The 15,897-nt window shown below is 42.6% G+C and overlaps 2 protein-coding genes and 1 pseudogene across 2 annotated transcripts; 1 reads left to right on the top strand and 2 right to left on the bottom strand.

The window, feature by feature from the left end:
- Positions 1-1,247: 1,247 nt before the first annotated feature.
- LOC104715096 (ABC transporter B family member 18 pseudogene) lies at positions 1,248-2,102 on the bottom strand (annotated as a pseudogene).
- Positions 2,103-3,394: 1,292 nt separating this feature from the next.
- On the top strand, positions 3,395-9,188 carry LOC147937885 (uncharacterized). The gene is made up of 4 exons (XM_087465324.1): positions 3,395-3,713; positions 4,556-5,865; positions 6,038-6,537; positions 6,731-9,188. Exons 1-4 carry the CDS (start codon positions 3,395-3,397, stop codon positions 9,186-9,188), a joined length of 4,587 nt encoding a protein of 1,528 aa, XP_087321450.1.
- A 4,066-nt stretch (positions 9,189-13,254) lies between these two features.
- LOC147937884 (uncharacterized) lies at positions 13,255-13,881 on the bottom strand. The gene has a single exon (XM_087465323.1). It carries the CDS (start codon positions 13,879-13,881, stop codon positions 13,255-13,257), a length of 627 nt encoding a protein of 208 aa, XP_087321449.1.
- Between the last annotated feature and the right edge of the window lie 2,016 nt (positions 13,882-15,897).

Raw genomic sequence — 15,897 nt, 5'->3', positions numbered from 1 at the left:
TCAGACTCCCCCTGCTGTGCACCAGCCACTTTAACTCCTGAACCCTGCTCAGGAAGCGCAGAGGACACTGGTGGCAAAACGTTGTCAACTGTGTTTGGAACACTTGGTCGCGGAACCGTAAGACAGGAGTCACGGAGGTGACCCCATTTCTGACAACCAGTACACCGAGGAGGAAGCCAAGGGTAGGAGTAGTGAACAACCGCATCCAACTCACCTTCCTCTTCACCCACGATCACAAACTCTTTGGGTAAAGTCTTTGTTAAATCCGCTTCAACTAGCACTCGAGCCTCATCAAAACTGACTCAAGCTTCAGTATCGGGGTGTAGCTTAACCGGTTTTCCAACTGCACTGGCCAAAAATTCAAGACCCTTCTCTGTGAACATTGTTGGCAGAACATCCGTCAGCTTAACCCATAAATTAATCGACTGCATAGCTGGTTGAACCTCTTCTGCAAACGGAGACCACTTGTGACAATCATCGGAAGGCCCATTATATTCCACATTCCCCTATTCAACGCTCTTCTCCTCATGGATTCATTCTTTACACGAAACTTCAACGTAGAGTCATCCACTTCCAACACATCAATCATTGTGGATTTATCCCCAAGTCGCCAAATTTTATTAATTATCATATGAACCTTACCAACGTGAGGAGCCTTCGCATTTAGAAACTTCCCAATCAAAAAATCTTCCCACAGCGGTTTCGCACCAACCAAAACATTCTTCGGCACGACAACCCACTCGTTTCCATCCACCTCTTCAACCACAAAAGGTTGCTTTGTAAAAACATGACGTTTAGCCACAGTAGCATACGACTTTTTAACCACATGAACAACCCTTCCCACCTCCTTCAAAACCTCCTTCTCAGATCCAGAGCCAGAGTGACCATCCATCTGTCCCTCCCCCCCTTCTTTTACCACCTCCGCAGAGCCAGCAGAACCCCCATCCACCAACCGACTATTAACTTCATTCTCCGACGCCGGAACAACCCCCGTTGGTACAAGGGACAGCCCCAACGGCGGCATACTTGCTCGTCACGAAGAAAAACCTAATTTCTATTTTGGTCGCCCTTGCCATGTCAGCAGAGCAAAAAAATAATTAACCTCCCTTTCTTTTAATTAATTTCCACGTCGATGAATTTCAATATAACTAATCATTCATTAATTAATTTTGTCAAAATGGTTTTAATATGTAAAGATTAAGCAAACTACAAGTTATTCTGCAAACTCCTCTGTTCTCTAAATCCTTTCAATGAGCATTTGAAGCTTTGGCAGCTTCCACTACCTCATCCATGGATGCATCCTCTTTACTGAATAATATGTTTTCTATTATTGATGTGGCGAAAAGCATTGGCTCTTGGCTAACCAGACCCATTTGTGATCTCAACCAGTTCACTTGCAACTTATGAATGGGCACACCATCAAGAAGAATCTCTCCAGCGACCGGGTCATAGAACCTTTGCAAAAGTGATATCATAGTTGACTTTCCCGATCCGCTTCCGCCTACCAGAGCGATAGTTTTCCCTGATGGAACTCTTAGACAAAAGTCATCAAAGATTGGGGTTTGGGGTCTAGATGGGTATGTGAACTTCACGTGGTTGAACTCGACTTCTCCTCGAGTTGTCTCCAAAATCTGGCCTTCCATGTTGTCCGAGTCTATATCAGGACTTCTTTTTATCACTTTGATCATTCGTTCCCCTGCTACACATGCCTCCGAAATTTTTTTGATATTCGACAAACTTTGACCAAGTGATCTGGAAAATGTAAGATATCAAGTATCATGACTACAAGATGGGTTGTGTTTTGTCAGCAAAACCCAAAATCATTTAAACGTAGTTACTTACGTGCCGCCGGACGTGACGCAAGCAGTGACTATGGAGACAGTACCACCTTTTGAACCATAGTTCATAACCATGCAACTTTCGTACCAAGTCATGAACCCCCATATAGCATAAGTAATACCATTGCTCCCAATGGTGATTCCTTTAGCTAGCCCTTGTCTCAATCCTAGCTTCACCGACCCTTGAAGTGCATATGAGAACTTTGCTATCATCTTATTTTCACCACCAAATGCGTAGACGGTTCGAACCGACGAGATGGCCATCTCAGCTACAGAACCAGCCACATTGTACTCTTCACGTATCTCCTCGAGATGTTAATGAGGGCTCGTCCATACTTTAGTCCATGGATCAAGAGGAGGACGATAAATTGGAAGCCTACTATTGTAAGTCTCCACAATAAAATGAAACCCACTATGTGTAGAAGATAACAAGGCCCAAGCCCAAGTCCAACAACAACAAACCCAAGTCCATCAGCATCAAAGTTTACTGCTGATGAACCAAAGAGTATTGTTTCTACAATGCAACACCCGGGGTGGAATGGTGCAGTTATGGATGGGATTGATCGAAACACGTCACATTCCCACAACACTACAGCATGCAGACATCTTCACGAAACCACTCCCGCGTCCTTCTTTTCTTGATCTTAGGAGCAAACTTGGTGTGTCTGTTCCTTTCGTACAACCCACACCAAGTTTGAGGGAGAGTGTAGAAGATAACAAGGCCCAATCCCAAGTCCAACAACAACAAACCCAATTCCATCAGCATCAAAGTTTGATCGACAGTGAGACAAAGCCTCAACGGTCAAAACAGAGTTGCAGAGCTAGTACGGAGAAGGGTGTCATCTTCTCTCATCCAAAAAGATTTGAGCTTCTGGAATCCTCTTCTGATGACTCACCTTAATACAACTGCCCATAGAGATAAGTTTTGCTTTTGTAGGCTTCTAGAGCTCTCTCGCTCTTTGTATATAAAGGATGTAAAACCCTAATGTAAAGATTAAGCAAAATACAAGTTATTCAGCAAACTCCTCTGCTCTCTAAATCCTTTCATGGTATCAGAGCTTTGTGAGTTGTTGTGGCAGAGGTGTAGGCATTGGATTGCAGTTCGTCATCCCAACTTGATGTAGGATGTCTGCAGTATAACCTTTTTGATGTTATAACAACCCGTCCTGTGGACCCCACTAGCCTCACTGCTAGCCCACTAGCCTCACTGCTAGCCGTCCCAACGGACCTCAAGCTGGCCCTGCAGGGCATTGATCCTAACCCATCAATGTGGATATCCCAATCCACTAGTAGGTTATTGGTGCACCAGGCGTTCCTCTGATGCGGACATCGATCCTACCAACCAAACCGTTGAACCAAATACTGTACCAGAAGTATGAGAAGGCCCTGTGACACGATCAAAGGCTAAATAGCTAAGGAAGAGGTTTAACCTAGCCGTTCAAGACATCATAAGCTCCCTAGAGCTGAAGGACGTCAACTGGTCTGTACCACCATCATGCCGCCACAACATATATGATCACATTGCCGAGGAAGAGCTTGCTGAAGCCTTCACCCAAATGAGCCTTGATCAACCCAGTTCCCCAGGTAAGAAACCTCCTTTGACAGGTCAAAGAACCTCAAGAAGCCAAGAGAAGACATCGGAGCTGCAAGCAACGTGTGATACAAGCTACACCTCTGAAAACGATCAAGATAGCAAAGATCAAGACCAAGACATAGAGGGTATGGACGAGCATCAAGAGACTGAACAAGATATTCTAGAAGGATCCCAAGAAGACCCCTACTTCAAGAAACAAGTACAAGACAAGACGCCTGAAGTAGTTCAGCGAGTACAAGAAGTGGTTCAGAGAACATCAACTGGGTCTAGATCGCATCCAGGTAAGTCTTATTCAATATTTTCAATCCTTGCAGGTCCCACCACTCCCAGCAACGGCTAGAAGACTTCCTCATCAAGAGAGATCAAGTCTAATTAGCGTTTTCTTTTATTAGCTTATTTACTTTCCAAAAAGACAATGGTTTGTGTTTGATTTTATTTTCTTTCCTTGTTGCATTTTCTGCATTTATTTCTCGGCCTTAAGGCTAGCTGAAGGACTCTTATAAAGTCCCCCTGCAGCAGTTGTACGAATTTCACCTTTGATTATCAATAAAATACTGAATTTTCTTACTTTTCTCTTTAAGTGTTCTTAAGAAAGTAAGCTTGTTCTCTGTCTTGTGTGTGAGATTCCACAAGGCTGAGTTCGTGTACTGTATCAGAGACCAATCACATCTCTGTGGTGTACTTCAATCCGCCAGCACTTCCCCCTTTACCGATCCCACACGAGAGAAGCGACCGCCATCGTGTCAGATCTCCATCATCGACCATCTTTCCTTCACAAGAGAGAAGCGACCGCCAACTTGTGGGGCCACCAGCTCTATCCCGGTATAAGACTCACCACCGAGTCTTGTATAATCTGGTATCAGAGCACAGTTCACGCTGGTCCAACGTTAATTACTTTATTAACCTCAGGCTAGGGTTAACGTTGGACCAGATCCAGAAAGAAGGAATGTCCGCGATGAGGAAAACGAATCCATTGACATGGATGATGAAGATGATCCACCACCAGACCCATTAAGGCGACAACATTAGCGGAGAGAGGATCCTTTGATGCGGAACCGCGCTAGAGAGGTAGAACCACGAGAACAAAACCGAGATGTCAAACTAATACCTCCTACTTTTGCAGGGAAATCTAATCCGGAGGTTTACATGGACTGGGAGAGACGAATGGAGTACATATTCCAATGTTATGGCTATGGAGAAGCTCGAAAGGTAGCCCTTGCATCGGGGCAGCTCACCGACAATGCCTTGTCATGGTGGGATAGGACGGTAGCTGATAGGAGGAAGCAGCGGTTTGCTACCATCAGCAGTTGGGGAGATATGAAGTATCTCTTGAGGTTGAGGTATGTCCCTGATCATTATCAACGAGACTTACAAAAACGTTTTAGAAAATTGTCTCAGGGAACATGTACCGTGGATGAGTATTTTGAGGAGTTTGAGAAGCTCATGAACTCTTTGGAGCTGGAAGAATCGAGTGAGTCCCTAATGGCTCAATTCATTGATGGCTTACAAGAGCGTATAGCCCGAAAGGTGGAGACATCGAACTACAGCAGCCTACATGAACTACTTCACAAGGCTGTACAAGTGGAGCAGCAAATCCAGCGTAAGATGTCTTTAAGGAACCGTACCAGAAACAACACACCTTGGAATGCAAGCAACAACCGGAGCATGGACAACGGCAAAACCGTAGACAACGACTCTAGGTTCAAGAACAAGTCTAGTGAGGCACCTAAAACCTCTAAGCCCAAACCAGGTAAGTTCCCTAACACTAGTCAATCTCGTACCCGTGACATTACTTGTATTAAATGTCAAGGCAGGGGACACATGGCGAGAGAATGTCCGAACCAAAGGGTGATGATTGTCACACCTAGTGGAGATTATGAGTCTCAAGATGAGCAAGACGATGACCAGACTGATCTGGAGAATGACGTGGAGTATCCCGATGTAGGAGAACTCCTTGTGATCTGGCGTATGCTGAGCGTGCTTGTCGACCCCGAGGAGAAAGTTCAAAGAGAAAATATATTCCACACTCGATGCACAATCAAGAACAAGGTATGTAATTTGATTATTGATGGAGGTTCTTGTACTAATGTTGCTAGCAAGTATATGGTGGACAAGTTAGGTCTTCAGAAAACAAAGCACCCGAGGCCATACAAACTTAGGTGGCTTAATGATGACACCGAGCTGAAAATTGCTGAACAAGTCACTGTATCATTCAGCGTTAGGAAATACCAGGATCAAGTCGTTTGTGATGTAGTTCCAATGAGGGCCGGACATCTTCTTCTTGGAAGACCATGGCAGTTTGATCGAGCTACAACTCACGACGGTCGAACAAACCATTACACTTTCACGCACAATGACCGTAAGTTCAACCTTGCCCCTTTAAGTCCTTCTGAAGTTCATGAGTTGCAAAAGCACATGAACAAAGAGGTCGAGGTAAGGACTTCTAACCTTTATTTGAGATCCAATGAGATTTGTAAAACCATGAGTGCCCAGGGCACCGTGCTACTAATGTTGTTCAAAGAATGTTTAAGTACAGGTACAAGTGAGCTTGAACTACCCGCTGAAGTACAAGCTGTACTAGATCAATACAAAGACGTGTTTCCAGAGGAGATACCCACCAGGATTACCTCCTATTCGTGGCATTGAGCACCAGATCGATCTTGTACCAGGTTCTGCTTTACCTAACAAACCAGCTTACAGAATGAACCCAGAGGAATCTAAGGAGCTAGAGAAGCAAGTGTGTGATCTCATGGATAAAGGGTACATCAGAGAGAGCCTCAGCCCGTGTGCAGTACCAGTTCTGTTAGTTCCAAAGAAGGATGGAACATGGAGGATGTGTGTAGACTGTCGAGCAATCAACAACATAACTATCAAGTATCGACATCCCATTCCAAGACTAGATGACATGTTGGATGAGTTAAGTGGTTCAATCGTCTTCTCCAAAATTGACTTGAGGAGCGGCTATCACCAGGTCCGAATGAGGGAAGGAGATGAGTGGAAGACCGCGTTCAAAACCAAGCAAGGTCTCTATGAGTGGCTTGTCATGCCATTTGGGTTAACCAACGCCCCAAGCACTTTCATGCGACTAATGAACCAGGTTCTAAGGTCATTTATTGGTAAATTTGTTGTTGTTTATTTTGATGACATACTAATTTAAAGTAAGTGCCATTCTGATCACATTAAACACCTTGGGTTAATTTTAAAAACGCTTCGGAAGGAAGGCCTTTATGCTAACCTAAAGAAGTGCTCCTTTTGTACTGATCAATGTGTGTTCTTAGGTTTTGTAGTGAGTAAACAGGGATGAGGAGAAAATTAAGGCAATAAGAGAATGGCCTACTCCCACTTCGATTGGACATGTTTGCAGCTTTCATGGTCTTGCAAGCTTCTACAGGAGATTTGTCAAGGATTTCAGTACAGTGGCTGCACCAATGACTGCCGTGATCAAGAAAAACGTGCCTTTCTCATGGGGAGAAGCTCAAGAAAAGTCCTTCAACACCTTGAAGGAGAGGCTCACGCAAGCACCAGTCTTAGCCCTTCCAGATTTTGAAGTTATGTTTGAAGTAGAGTGTGATGCATCAAGTTTGGGAATTGGAGCTGTACTACATCAGAGGAAAAGACCCGTGGCTTTCTTCAGTGAGAAGTTGAGTGGAGCTACGTTGAACTATCCGACCTACGACAAGGAGCTTTATGCCTTAGTTCGAGCACTGGAAACGTGGCAACATTACTTGTTATCCAAGGAATTCATCATTCACACCGATCATGAAACCCTCAAGCATCTCAAGCGTCAGACTTCACTTAAGAGGAGACATGCTAAGTGGTTGGAGTTCATTGAGACGTTCCCATATGTGATAAAGTATAAGAAAGGCAAGGAGAATGTGGTTGCTGATGCTTTGTCAAGGAGGCATGCTCTTATAGCTACTATGGAGGCTAAGGTAATGGGTTTTGAGCATATCAAGGAGTTGTACAAAGATGATCCAGAACTAGGAGAGTGCTACAAGGAGTATGGCAAAGGAGCATATCAAGCATTCTACTTGCAAGATGGGTTTCTATTTAGAGACAAGCGGTTGTGTATTCCTCAAGGTTCCATGCGAGAATTGATACTTACCGAAGCACATGGTGGAGGTTTGATGGGTCACTTTGGTGTCGACAAGACCTTGGCCGTGGTAATGGAACATTTCTTTTGGCCCCATCTCAAGAAAGATGTTGAGAGATTTTGTGCTCGATGCATTGTTTGTCACAAAGCCAAATCCAGGTTACATCCTCATGGTCTTTACTTACCATTACCTATTCCTAACGCCCCTTGGGTAGATATTTCTATGGACTTTGTCTTAGGATTGCCAAAGATAAAACACAAGGATTCAATCTTTGTTGTTGTGGACCGGTTCATTCCGTGTGACAAGACCAATGACGTGACTCAAACCGCAAATTTGTTCTTCAAGGAAGTGGTGCGCCTTCATGGAATTCCAAGGACTATAGTCTCTGATCATGACACTAAGTTCTTGAGCCACTTTTGGAAGACACTTTGGAGAAAGTTAGGTACCAAGCTTCTATTCTCAACAACTTGTCATCCCCAAACGGATGGACAAACTGAAGTGGTAAACCGAACTCTCTCTACTTTACTTAGAGCCACTCTTAGTAAAAATATGGCAACCTGGGTTGATTGTATTCCTTTTATCGAGTTTGCTTATAATCTATCTCCATTCGAGATAGTCTATGGAATTAACCCTTTATCTCCATTAGATTTAGCACCATTGCCTCAGATAGAACAGGTTTGCCAAGATGGGCTAAGGAGAGGAGAAATCATCAAGAAGTTACATGACAAGGCCAAAGCAAATTTGGAAAAGAAGTATGCCGACAACAAACGCAAGGCTGATCGGGGAAGAAAGGAGATGTTGTTCAAACCAGGAGATTGGGTTTGGTTGCATATGAGGCCTGAAAGATTTCCAACACAAAGAGCCTCTAAGTTATCACCAAGAGGCGACGGTCCATTTAAAGTTCTTGAGAAGATCAACGATAACGCCTACCGTTTGGAGCTGCCAAATGAAGTAAAAATTTCTCACACTTTTAATGTAGCTGACTTCTCTGCATATGATCCAGGAGATTCAGTTTTGAGGACAAAACCTCCTGAAGAGGGACGGAATGATGCGGACATCGATCCTACCAACCAAACCGTTGAACCAAATACTGTACCAGAAGTACGAGAAGGCCCTGTGACACGATCAAAGGCTAAACAGCTAAGGAAGAGGTTTAACCTAGCCGTTCAAGACATCATAAGCTCCCTAGAGCTGAAGGACGTCAACTGGTCTGTACCACCATCATGCCGCCACAACATATATGATCACATTGCCGAGGAAGAGCTTGCTGAAGCCTTCACCCAAATGAGCCTTGATCAAACCAGTTCCCCAGGTAAGAAACCTCCTTTGACAGGTCAAGGAACCTCAAGAAGCCAAGAGAAGACATCGGAGCTGCAAGAGACGTGTGATACAAGCTACACCTTTGAAAGCGATCAAGATAGCAAAGATCAAGACCAAGACATAGAGGGTATGGACGAGCATCAAGAGACTGAACAAGATATTCTAGAAGGATCCCAAGAAGACCCCTACTTCAAGAAACAAGTACAAGACAAGACGCCTGAAGTAGTTCAGCGAGTACAAGAAGTGGTTCAGAGAACATCAACTGGGTCTAGATCGCATCCAGGTAAGTCTTATTCAATATTTTCGATCCTTGCAGGTCCCACCAGCCCCAGCAACGGCTAGAAGACTTCCTCATCAAGAGAGATCAAGTCTAATTAGCGTTTTCTTTTATTAGCTTATTTACTTTCCAAAAAGACAACGGTTTGTGTTTAATTTTATTTTCTTTCCTTGTTGCATTTTCTGCATTTATTTCTCGGCCTTAAGGCTAGCTGAAGGACTCTTATAAAGTCCCCCTGCAGCAGTTGTACGAATTTCACCTTTGATTATCAATAAAATACTGAATTTTCTTACTTTTCTCTTTAAGTGTTCTTAAGAGAGTAAGCTTGTTCTCTGTCTTGTGTGTGAGATTCCACAAGGCTGAGTTCGTGTACTGTATCAGAGACCAATGACATCTCTGTGGTGTACTTCAATCCGCCAGCACTTTCCCCTTTACCGATCCCACACGAGAGAAGCGACCGCCATCGTGTCAGATCTCCATCATCGACCATCTTTCCTTCACAAGAGAGAAGCGACCGCCAACTTGTGGAGCCACCAGCTCTATCCCGGTATAAGACTCACCACCGAGTCTTTTATCATCTGGTATCAGAGCACAGTTCACACTGTTCCCTTGCCAGGTTTATCTTTTAGCTTTTGTTTTACTTTATTAAAAAAAAAAAAAAAACATTAAGAACCCTAGTTTGTCGCAGCTTAGTCTCTAGGTTGTTTAGTTTTATTTACAAATCATAAATCAAAAAAAAAAAAAAAATTTGTTTCCATAAGTCGTCTGTTTCACTGTTTCAGTCTCTGCATTAGTTCTTGAACTAGGTCATCTCGCATTTGTTTCCATAAGTCGTCTGTTTCACTGTTTCAAGACTCACCACCGAGTCTTGTATCATCCTCGAACCCTGGTCCCCACCCTTTAACAACCATCCCACAGGACAAGTTGCCACCAATTGACTGTAACATCCGTGAACCAAATTGGGGATTTTGGGGATGGGTGTCGATCAACACCAAGGGTAGTGTCGATCGACACTAGTTTTTCTCGTTCGACCAGATTGATTTAAATTGTTGATTTTGGGTTGTTTGGTTCAATTGAAGCCCGAACCAAGATATTTAAAGTGGAAGTCGACTAAGGGTTTTGGGGGGAGGGAGCTTATGGTCACCGTTGAGAGAAGAAGAAGAGAGAAGGAGAAAGACAAAGAGAGATTGGGAGTTTGATCCTGAGAGAAAAGGGAGCCTTAAGGAGGGTTATGGGGAGCAGAGAGATCTGTTTTGGTGGTTCTAGGAGGAGAGAAGCAGAGAGAGTTGTGGTGCTCTCACTTGGAAGGGAGGAGAAAGGAGATCCATCCTCTTAATGTGTAAGGAGAAGGATGTGATTACATGGTGGTGGATTAGGAGAGTCAAGGAGGCTTTCTCATGGTTGTCATCCAGGTAAGTCGTGTTGTTTGATGTTTAATCGATTAGGGAATAGATGGTTGTGAAGGATTAGGATTTTACAGCGAGAAGGAGCTTGAAGAGAGGCTCGGATCGTGATTTCTGGGTCGGTGTCGTTCGACACCATTGTGGTGTCGGTCGACACCAACACCTGCGGATGAACAGCGCGAACTGGTTCGGGAAGGCTACTTTGGGTCAATGTTTGGAGGATGAAACGAAGTCCGATTTGGCTAAATTTTGGTAGGTAGTTTCGTGGTGCTATAAGCTTCATATCCAATGGTGTGTTTGTGAAATTAACGGTTGGTTTGTGATTTAATCACGTGTTTGTATTGTGGTCTGGTATAAACGGTTTTGTGGTAAAGTTGGGGTGTCAAGCGACACCAAGGTGGTGTCGGTCGACACCAGCATGTTATTGTGTGTTTGGGTCCTAGGAGGACAGCTGGAGTTAGGTTTGGATGAGGAGAGATTGACAGAAGTGATGTCGTGAGCGTCGGTGTGTGTTGGTTCGCAAGTGGTGCGATGGGTGTCTCGAGATAGTCAAGTCCCTCCTCTTGATCAAATCCCTTTGCGACAAGTCTTGCTTTCAGCTTGTCTACTGTTCCATCAGGCTTGTGCTTGGTTTTAAAGACTCATTTGGAGGACAATATGTTTCATATCCTCAGTAGGAGGGACCAAATCCCATGTATGCAGCATGTGTATACGACCAATCTCATCCATGACTGCACTATTCAACCCCGGGTGTTGCATTGCAAAAACAATACTCTTCGGTTCATCAGCAGTAAACTTTGATGCTAGTAGGACATACCGAGGTTTTGGTTTATGAATGCCATCCTTTTCTCTTGTTTTTATAGAATGTTGATTGTTTGGTAGAATAGGATAGGGTATTGGAGCCTCCTCTGCTTCATTTTCACCATCTTCTGTATCTGAGTCTGATTCATGGTTCGGATTGTCAACCTCAATTGCAGGTATTGTGGGTTATGCAGGTTGAGCTGGTGCAATATCAATGATCGGTTTAGGCAGTAGTTGTGCAGGAGCTAGTTCTTTTGGTGTAGTACATGGTTCTGAAGCTCGCCCAGCCTGTAGCAATGGTGTTTGATATGCCTGAGACAAATGCTTGAATTTTTCATTGAATGGGAAACAGCTTTCATCAAAGATAACATGACGAGATATGTAAACCTTCTCAGTTGGAGGATATAAACAACGATACCCCTTGTACTGATTGCTGTATCCCAGAAACACACATTGCAAGGATCTGGGATCAAACTTTGTTTCTGCCAAAGGTCTTAAGCAAGGATAGCAAGCTGAGCCAAAGACTCTGAGAAAGGAGTAATCCACCTTCTGTTGGAGAAGTGTTTCATGAGGATTGTTGTTGTGTAGGACTGATGATGGTAGAAGGCTGACAAGATAGTTGGCTGTGAAAAAAGCTTCTACCCAGTATTTGAGAGGTGTTTGACTGTGAAATAACATGGACAAACCAAGCTTTACCAGATGTCTATGCTTTCTTTCTGCAACTCCATTCTGTTGAGGAGTGTAGGGGCAAGATATCTGGTGTTTGATCCCATGTTCTGCAAGGTGAGCTTTCAATGCATTGGTTGTAAACTCTCCCCCACCATCACTTTGAAAGATCTTTATCTTTGTATTGAGCTGATTTTCAACAAGCTTTTGGAATGTAATAAAGACAGACATAAACTCAGATTTCAAGCGCAGAGGATAGAACCAAGAGAAGCGAGAGTGATCATCAACAAAAACGGCATAATATTTGAATCCTTGGTTTGATACAATAGGTGAGAGACCCCAAAGATCACAATGGACTCGATCCAGGGGTTTCAAAGCTCTAGAATCAGAAGAACAAAACTGCAACTTAGTACTCTTCCCCATCTGGCAAGGCTCACAAACAGGGGACATTCTGCTCTTGTTGACTTCGATTTCCTTGATGTTTTGAAGGTGTTGAAGAATCTTGGAGTTTGAGTGTCCTAACCGACGATGCCAAGTATTGAGATCAGCTCCACATTGCCGGTTTGAGTAGAACGCTGCATGCTCCTTATTCTGCAACACATAAAGGGCTTCCTTACGAGGACCCTTTGCCACCACTTTCTAGGTGGTTAAATCGACGATATAGACCTTGTTAGAATCAAAGAACATGCCATGGGTAATCATCACACAATTTTGATACAGATAGAAGAGATTTTTTCATATCAGGACACACTAACACCTCATTTAGTGGTATGTTACCTTTAGAGGAGGAAATGGTGGTGGATCCGATGTGTGTGATGGGCAGGTAACCTCCATCTCCAACCATCACTGCGTCATTTCCCTCATATGGTGTTGATTCTTGGAGAGCAGAGGTCGATGTGGTGACATGAGCTGTGGCACCGGAGTCTGGATGCCATTCTCTGCCACTATCATCAGAGACACGCAGAGAGGAGAATGCTTGAGTCGTCGCTTCACTTTGGTAGTCGTTGTCAAAGCGATTGTAACATTTCAGAGCTGTGTGTCCAACTCGTCCACAAATTTGACACACTGGTCTCTCTCCCTGCGTTGGTGAGGCACTTTGATGATGTGGGAACCCTCGACCTCTTGTAGTGTGGCCTCCTCTGCCTTGGTTCTGACCAAAGCGACCACGATCTCTCTGACTTGGAGTGTACTGAGGAGCACCACAGTTCTTCTCTGTCATGAAAGCGATGTGAGGTGTGACAGCATTGTTATCTTCGTATGACTACAGCTTGCTGTTGAATCCTTGAACCTCATTGAAAGTCGGAGGTGGTAGCTTACTTAAAGAACTTTGTATCACTGTCGCAATAGGATCATACTCACGGCCTAAACCATTCAAGAAACCGAAGATCTTCATAGACTCATCTACAGGTTTTCCAATGGAGCTCAACGAGTCGCACACAGACTTAAACTCACGACAGTAAGTGGAAAGGGACTTATCCTTTTTAGAGAGAAGCTGGAGACTGAAGCGGAGAGAGAACTCACGAGCTACATTGCTTTTATTGAAGTTTTCTGCGAGGGACATCCAGATCTCATGGGACGTGGTGAGACTGTGAACATGACCGAGGACTTCCTCTAACAACATACCAAACAGCCACGAGCGAACAAGTTGGTCGGTCCAGAACCATGAATCGTATTGGGGATTGGGGACTTCACTGGTGACTTCGCCATTGACGATGAGGCGAGTCTGAGCTGGTGCATTGACGGCACCATTGACAAAGCCGATAAGCTTTTGACTGGAAAGGAGAGACTCAAATTGTGTTTTACACAGAAGATAGTTGTTGGCAGTTAGCTTCAGAGTGACTGAGCTAGTGATATAGACATTGTCGGGAAACAGGTAAGTGGCAGCCATTGTTTTCACCTGTTAGGGTTACAGTGGCTCAGATACCATGAAAGGATTTAGAGAACAGAGGAGTTTGCTGAATAACTTGTATTTTGCTTAATCTTACATTAGGGTTTTACATCCTTTATATACAAAGAGAGAGAGAGAGAGAGAGAGAGCTCTAGAAGCCTACAAAAGCAAAACTTATCTCTATGGATAGCTGTATTAAGGTGAGTCATCAGAAGAGGATTCCAGAAGCTCAAATCTTTTTGGATGAGAGAAGACGACATCCTTCTTCGTACTAGCTCTGCAACTCTGTTTTGACCGTTGAGGCTTTGTCTCATTGTCGATCAAACTTTGATGCTGATGGACTTGGGTTTGTTGTTGTTGGACTTGGGTTTGGGCCTTGTTATCTTCTACACTCATAGTTTCATATCTCAGTTCCCCGATGTTTACAAAACTCAGGTTATTTTCCTATTTTGATACCAACAGATGTCACAATACACTAAGTCCATGAGACAAATCACAAATATGACCCAAAAAGAATGAAGGTAATATTACCAACACCAATTGAGTTCATATTAATAGGTTGATTTAATTTTTTTTTTGTCAACAGGTTGATTTAATTAGTTAATCTTGTTTAATAGTTTGATTTAATGTAGTTTCTTTTAAGATTAAATTATATAAGAAAATGAAATCTGATATTTTATTAAATAAACACGTTTAAACTTTCTTATATTGACAAAGGAGAAAGTTTGTCCATATATATATTGAAAAAGGAGAAAAAACTTGCTTTTTTTGTGTGTGATCTTCGCTCCACGACTCACTAAGGATGTAAATGATTATCCATGAAATTAATGAGATGAAAATGGATAGAAAAAAGATATAGAAATGAATAGTGTTTTTTTTTTAGAAAGAAATGAATAGTTTTTATCTTGTTCTTTTCCTGTAGAGTGCAGGAATACTTTTTTGTTTTTCTCTTCATTATTCATCACATAGATGAAAACATGAATAATCAATTTTTTCGTTTTTAACTAATGAATCTAGTTTTCATCCGATTTTTTTTTCTCATAAGTGGCTATACGATTCACAGCCTATATATTCCAAATAAGCTGATCTCTTTTGTAGTGTTTAGCATTGCCAGCAGTGGCGGACCCAGGAGAAATTTTTTACTATTGGTGTAGTATGCAGGAGTCGAACATAGGTTTGGGGGTTCAACATATTAAAGGAAGACCAACTATGCTACTGGAAATTTACAACTTTAATGTAAAACAATATTATTTTAACATTTTACCCGGTCAGTTGACCCTCCTAAGCTCTACGTGGATCCTCCATTGATTGCCGGCCCAGCATAAGACTATTCTATTCTATAATATTTGATATGGTATCAGTAGTACTGGTCCAGCATAAGACTATTTTATTCTATAATACTTGACATGGTATCAGTAGTGCTGGCCTAGCATAATACGGGGCCCAATACACAATAATTTTATTATAGGTTATATATATAATATTTAAACTTAAAATCAAATCTTAAAACTTGTTTAAGAAGGAGCCTATTTTTACAATAACAAATTGATAAAATTTTAAAATTAAGATTAAATCTTTAACTTTCAGAAAAATGGAGCCTATATTTGCAATCATTTTCTTTTTTTAGGCCAAATTGTATTACAAAAAACTAAAATTGAGGCCCAATACAAATGTGTCTTAGGAATGTGTCGCGGGTCGGGCCTAGGTATCAGAACAGGCGATCTTGTGGATCTAAATGTTTTCTTAATTTCGCTGTGATAACTTTGTGATCTTAATGATCATGAAAGGAGATGATGGGTTGACGATCAAGATGATGACTTGAAGCAAGATGTACTTTGACGTCCACATGATTGTTTCATAATTATTTTTTATTATTATAAGTTAACGTTTTGGTTTTATTCTTTAGTTCATGGTTTGGTTTAACACAAGAATTGATGGCAGATCTTTGAGGATTTTTTATGTTTTAAGGGTTTGGGTTTTTCACAGATAGTTGTTTATTTTTATGGGATTTATTCT

Source organism: Camelina sativa, chromosome 9, assembly GCF_030686135.1.
Source record: "Camelina sativa cultivar CO46 ecotype springtype chromosome 9, ASM3068613v1".
Lineage (NCBI taxonomy): Eukaryota > Viridiplantae > Streptophyta > Magnoliopsida > Brassicales > Brassicaceae > Camelina > Camelina sativa.
Note: the sequence above shows the minus strand (reverse complement) of the source record. Positions and strands in the feature narration are given on the sequence as shown.

Excerpts from the sequence above, each read along its gene's own strand:
- LOC147937885 (XM_087465324.1), top strand. The coding sequence starts at position 3,395 with ATGAGCCTTGATCAACCCAGTTCCCCAGGTAAGAAACCTCCTTTGACA. Across the intron at positions 5,866-6,037 it reads ACATGAACAAAGAGGTCGAG|AGGAGATACCCACCAGGATT; the intron begins GTAAGGACTTCT and ends ACGTGTTTCCAG. Across the intron at positions 6,538-6,730 it reads CTAATGAACCAGGTTCTAAG|GGATGAGGAGAAAATTAAGG; the intron begins GTCATTTATTGG and ends GTGAGTAAACAG.
- LOC147937884 (XM_087465323.1), bottom strand. The coding sequence starts at position 13,881 with ATGGCTGCCACTTACCTGTTTCCCGACAATGTCTATATCACTAGCTCA.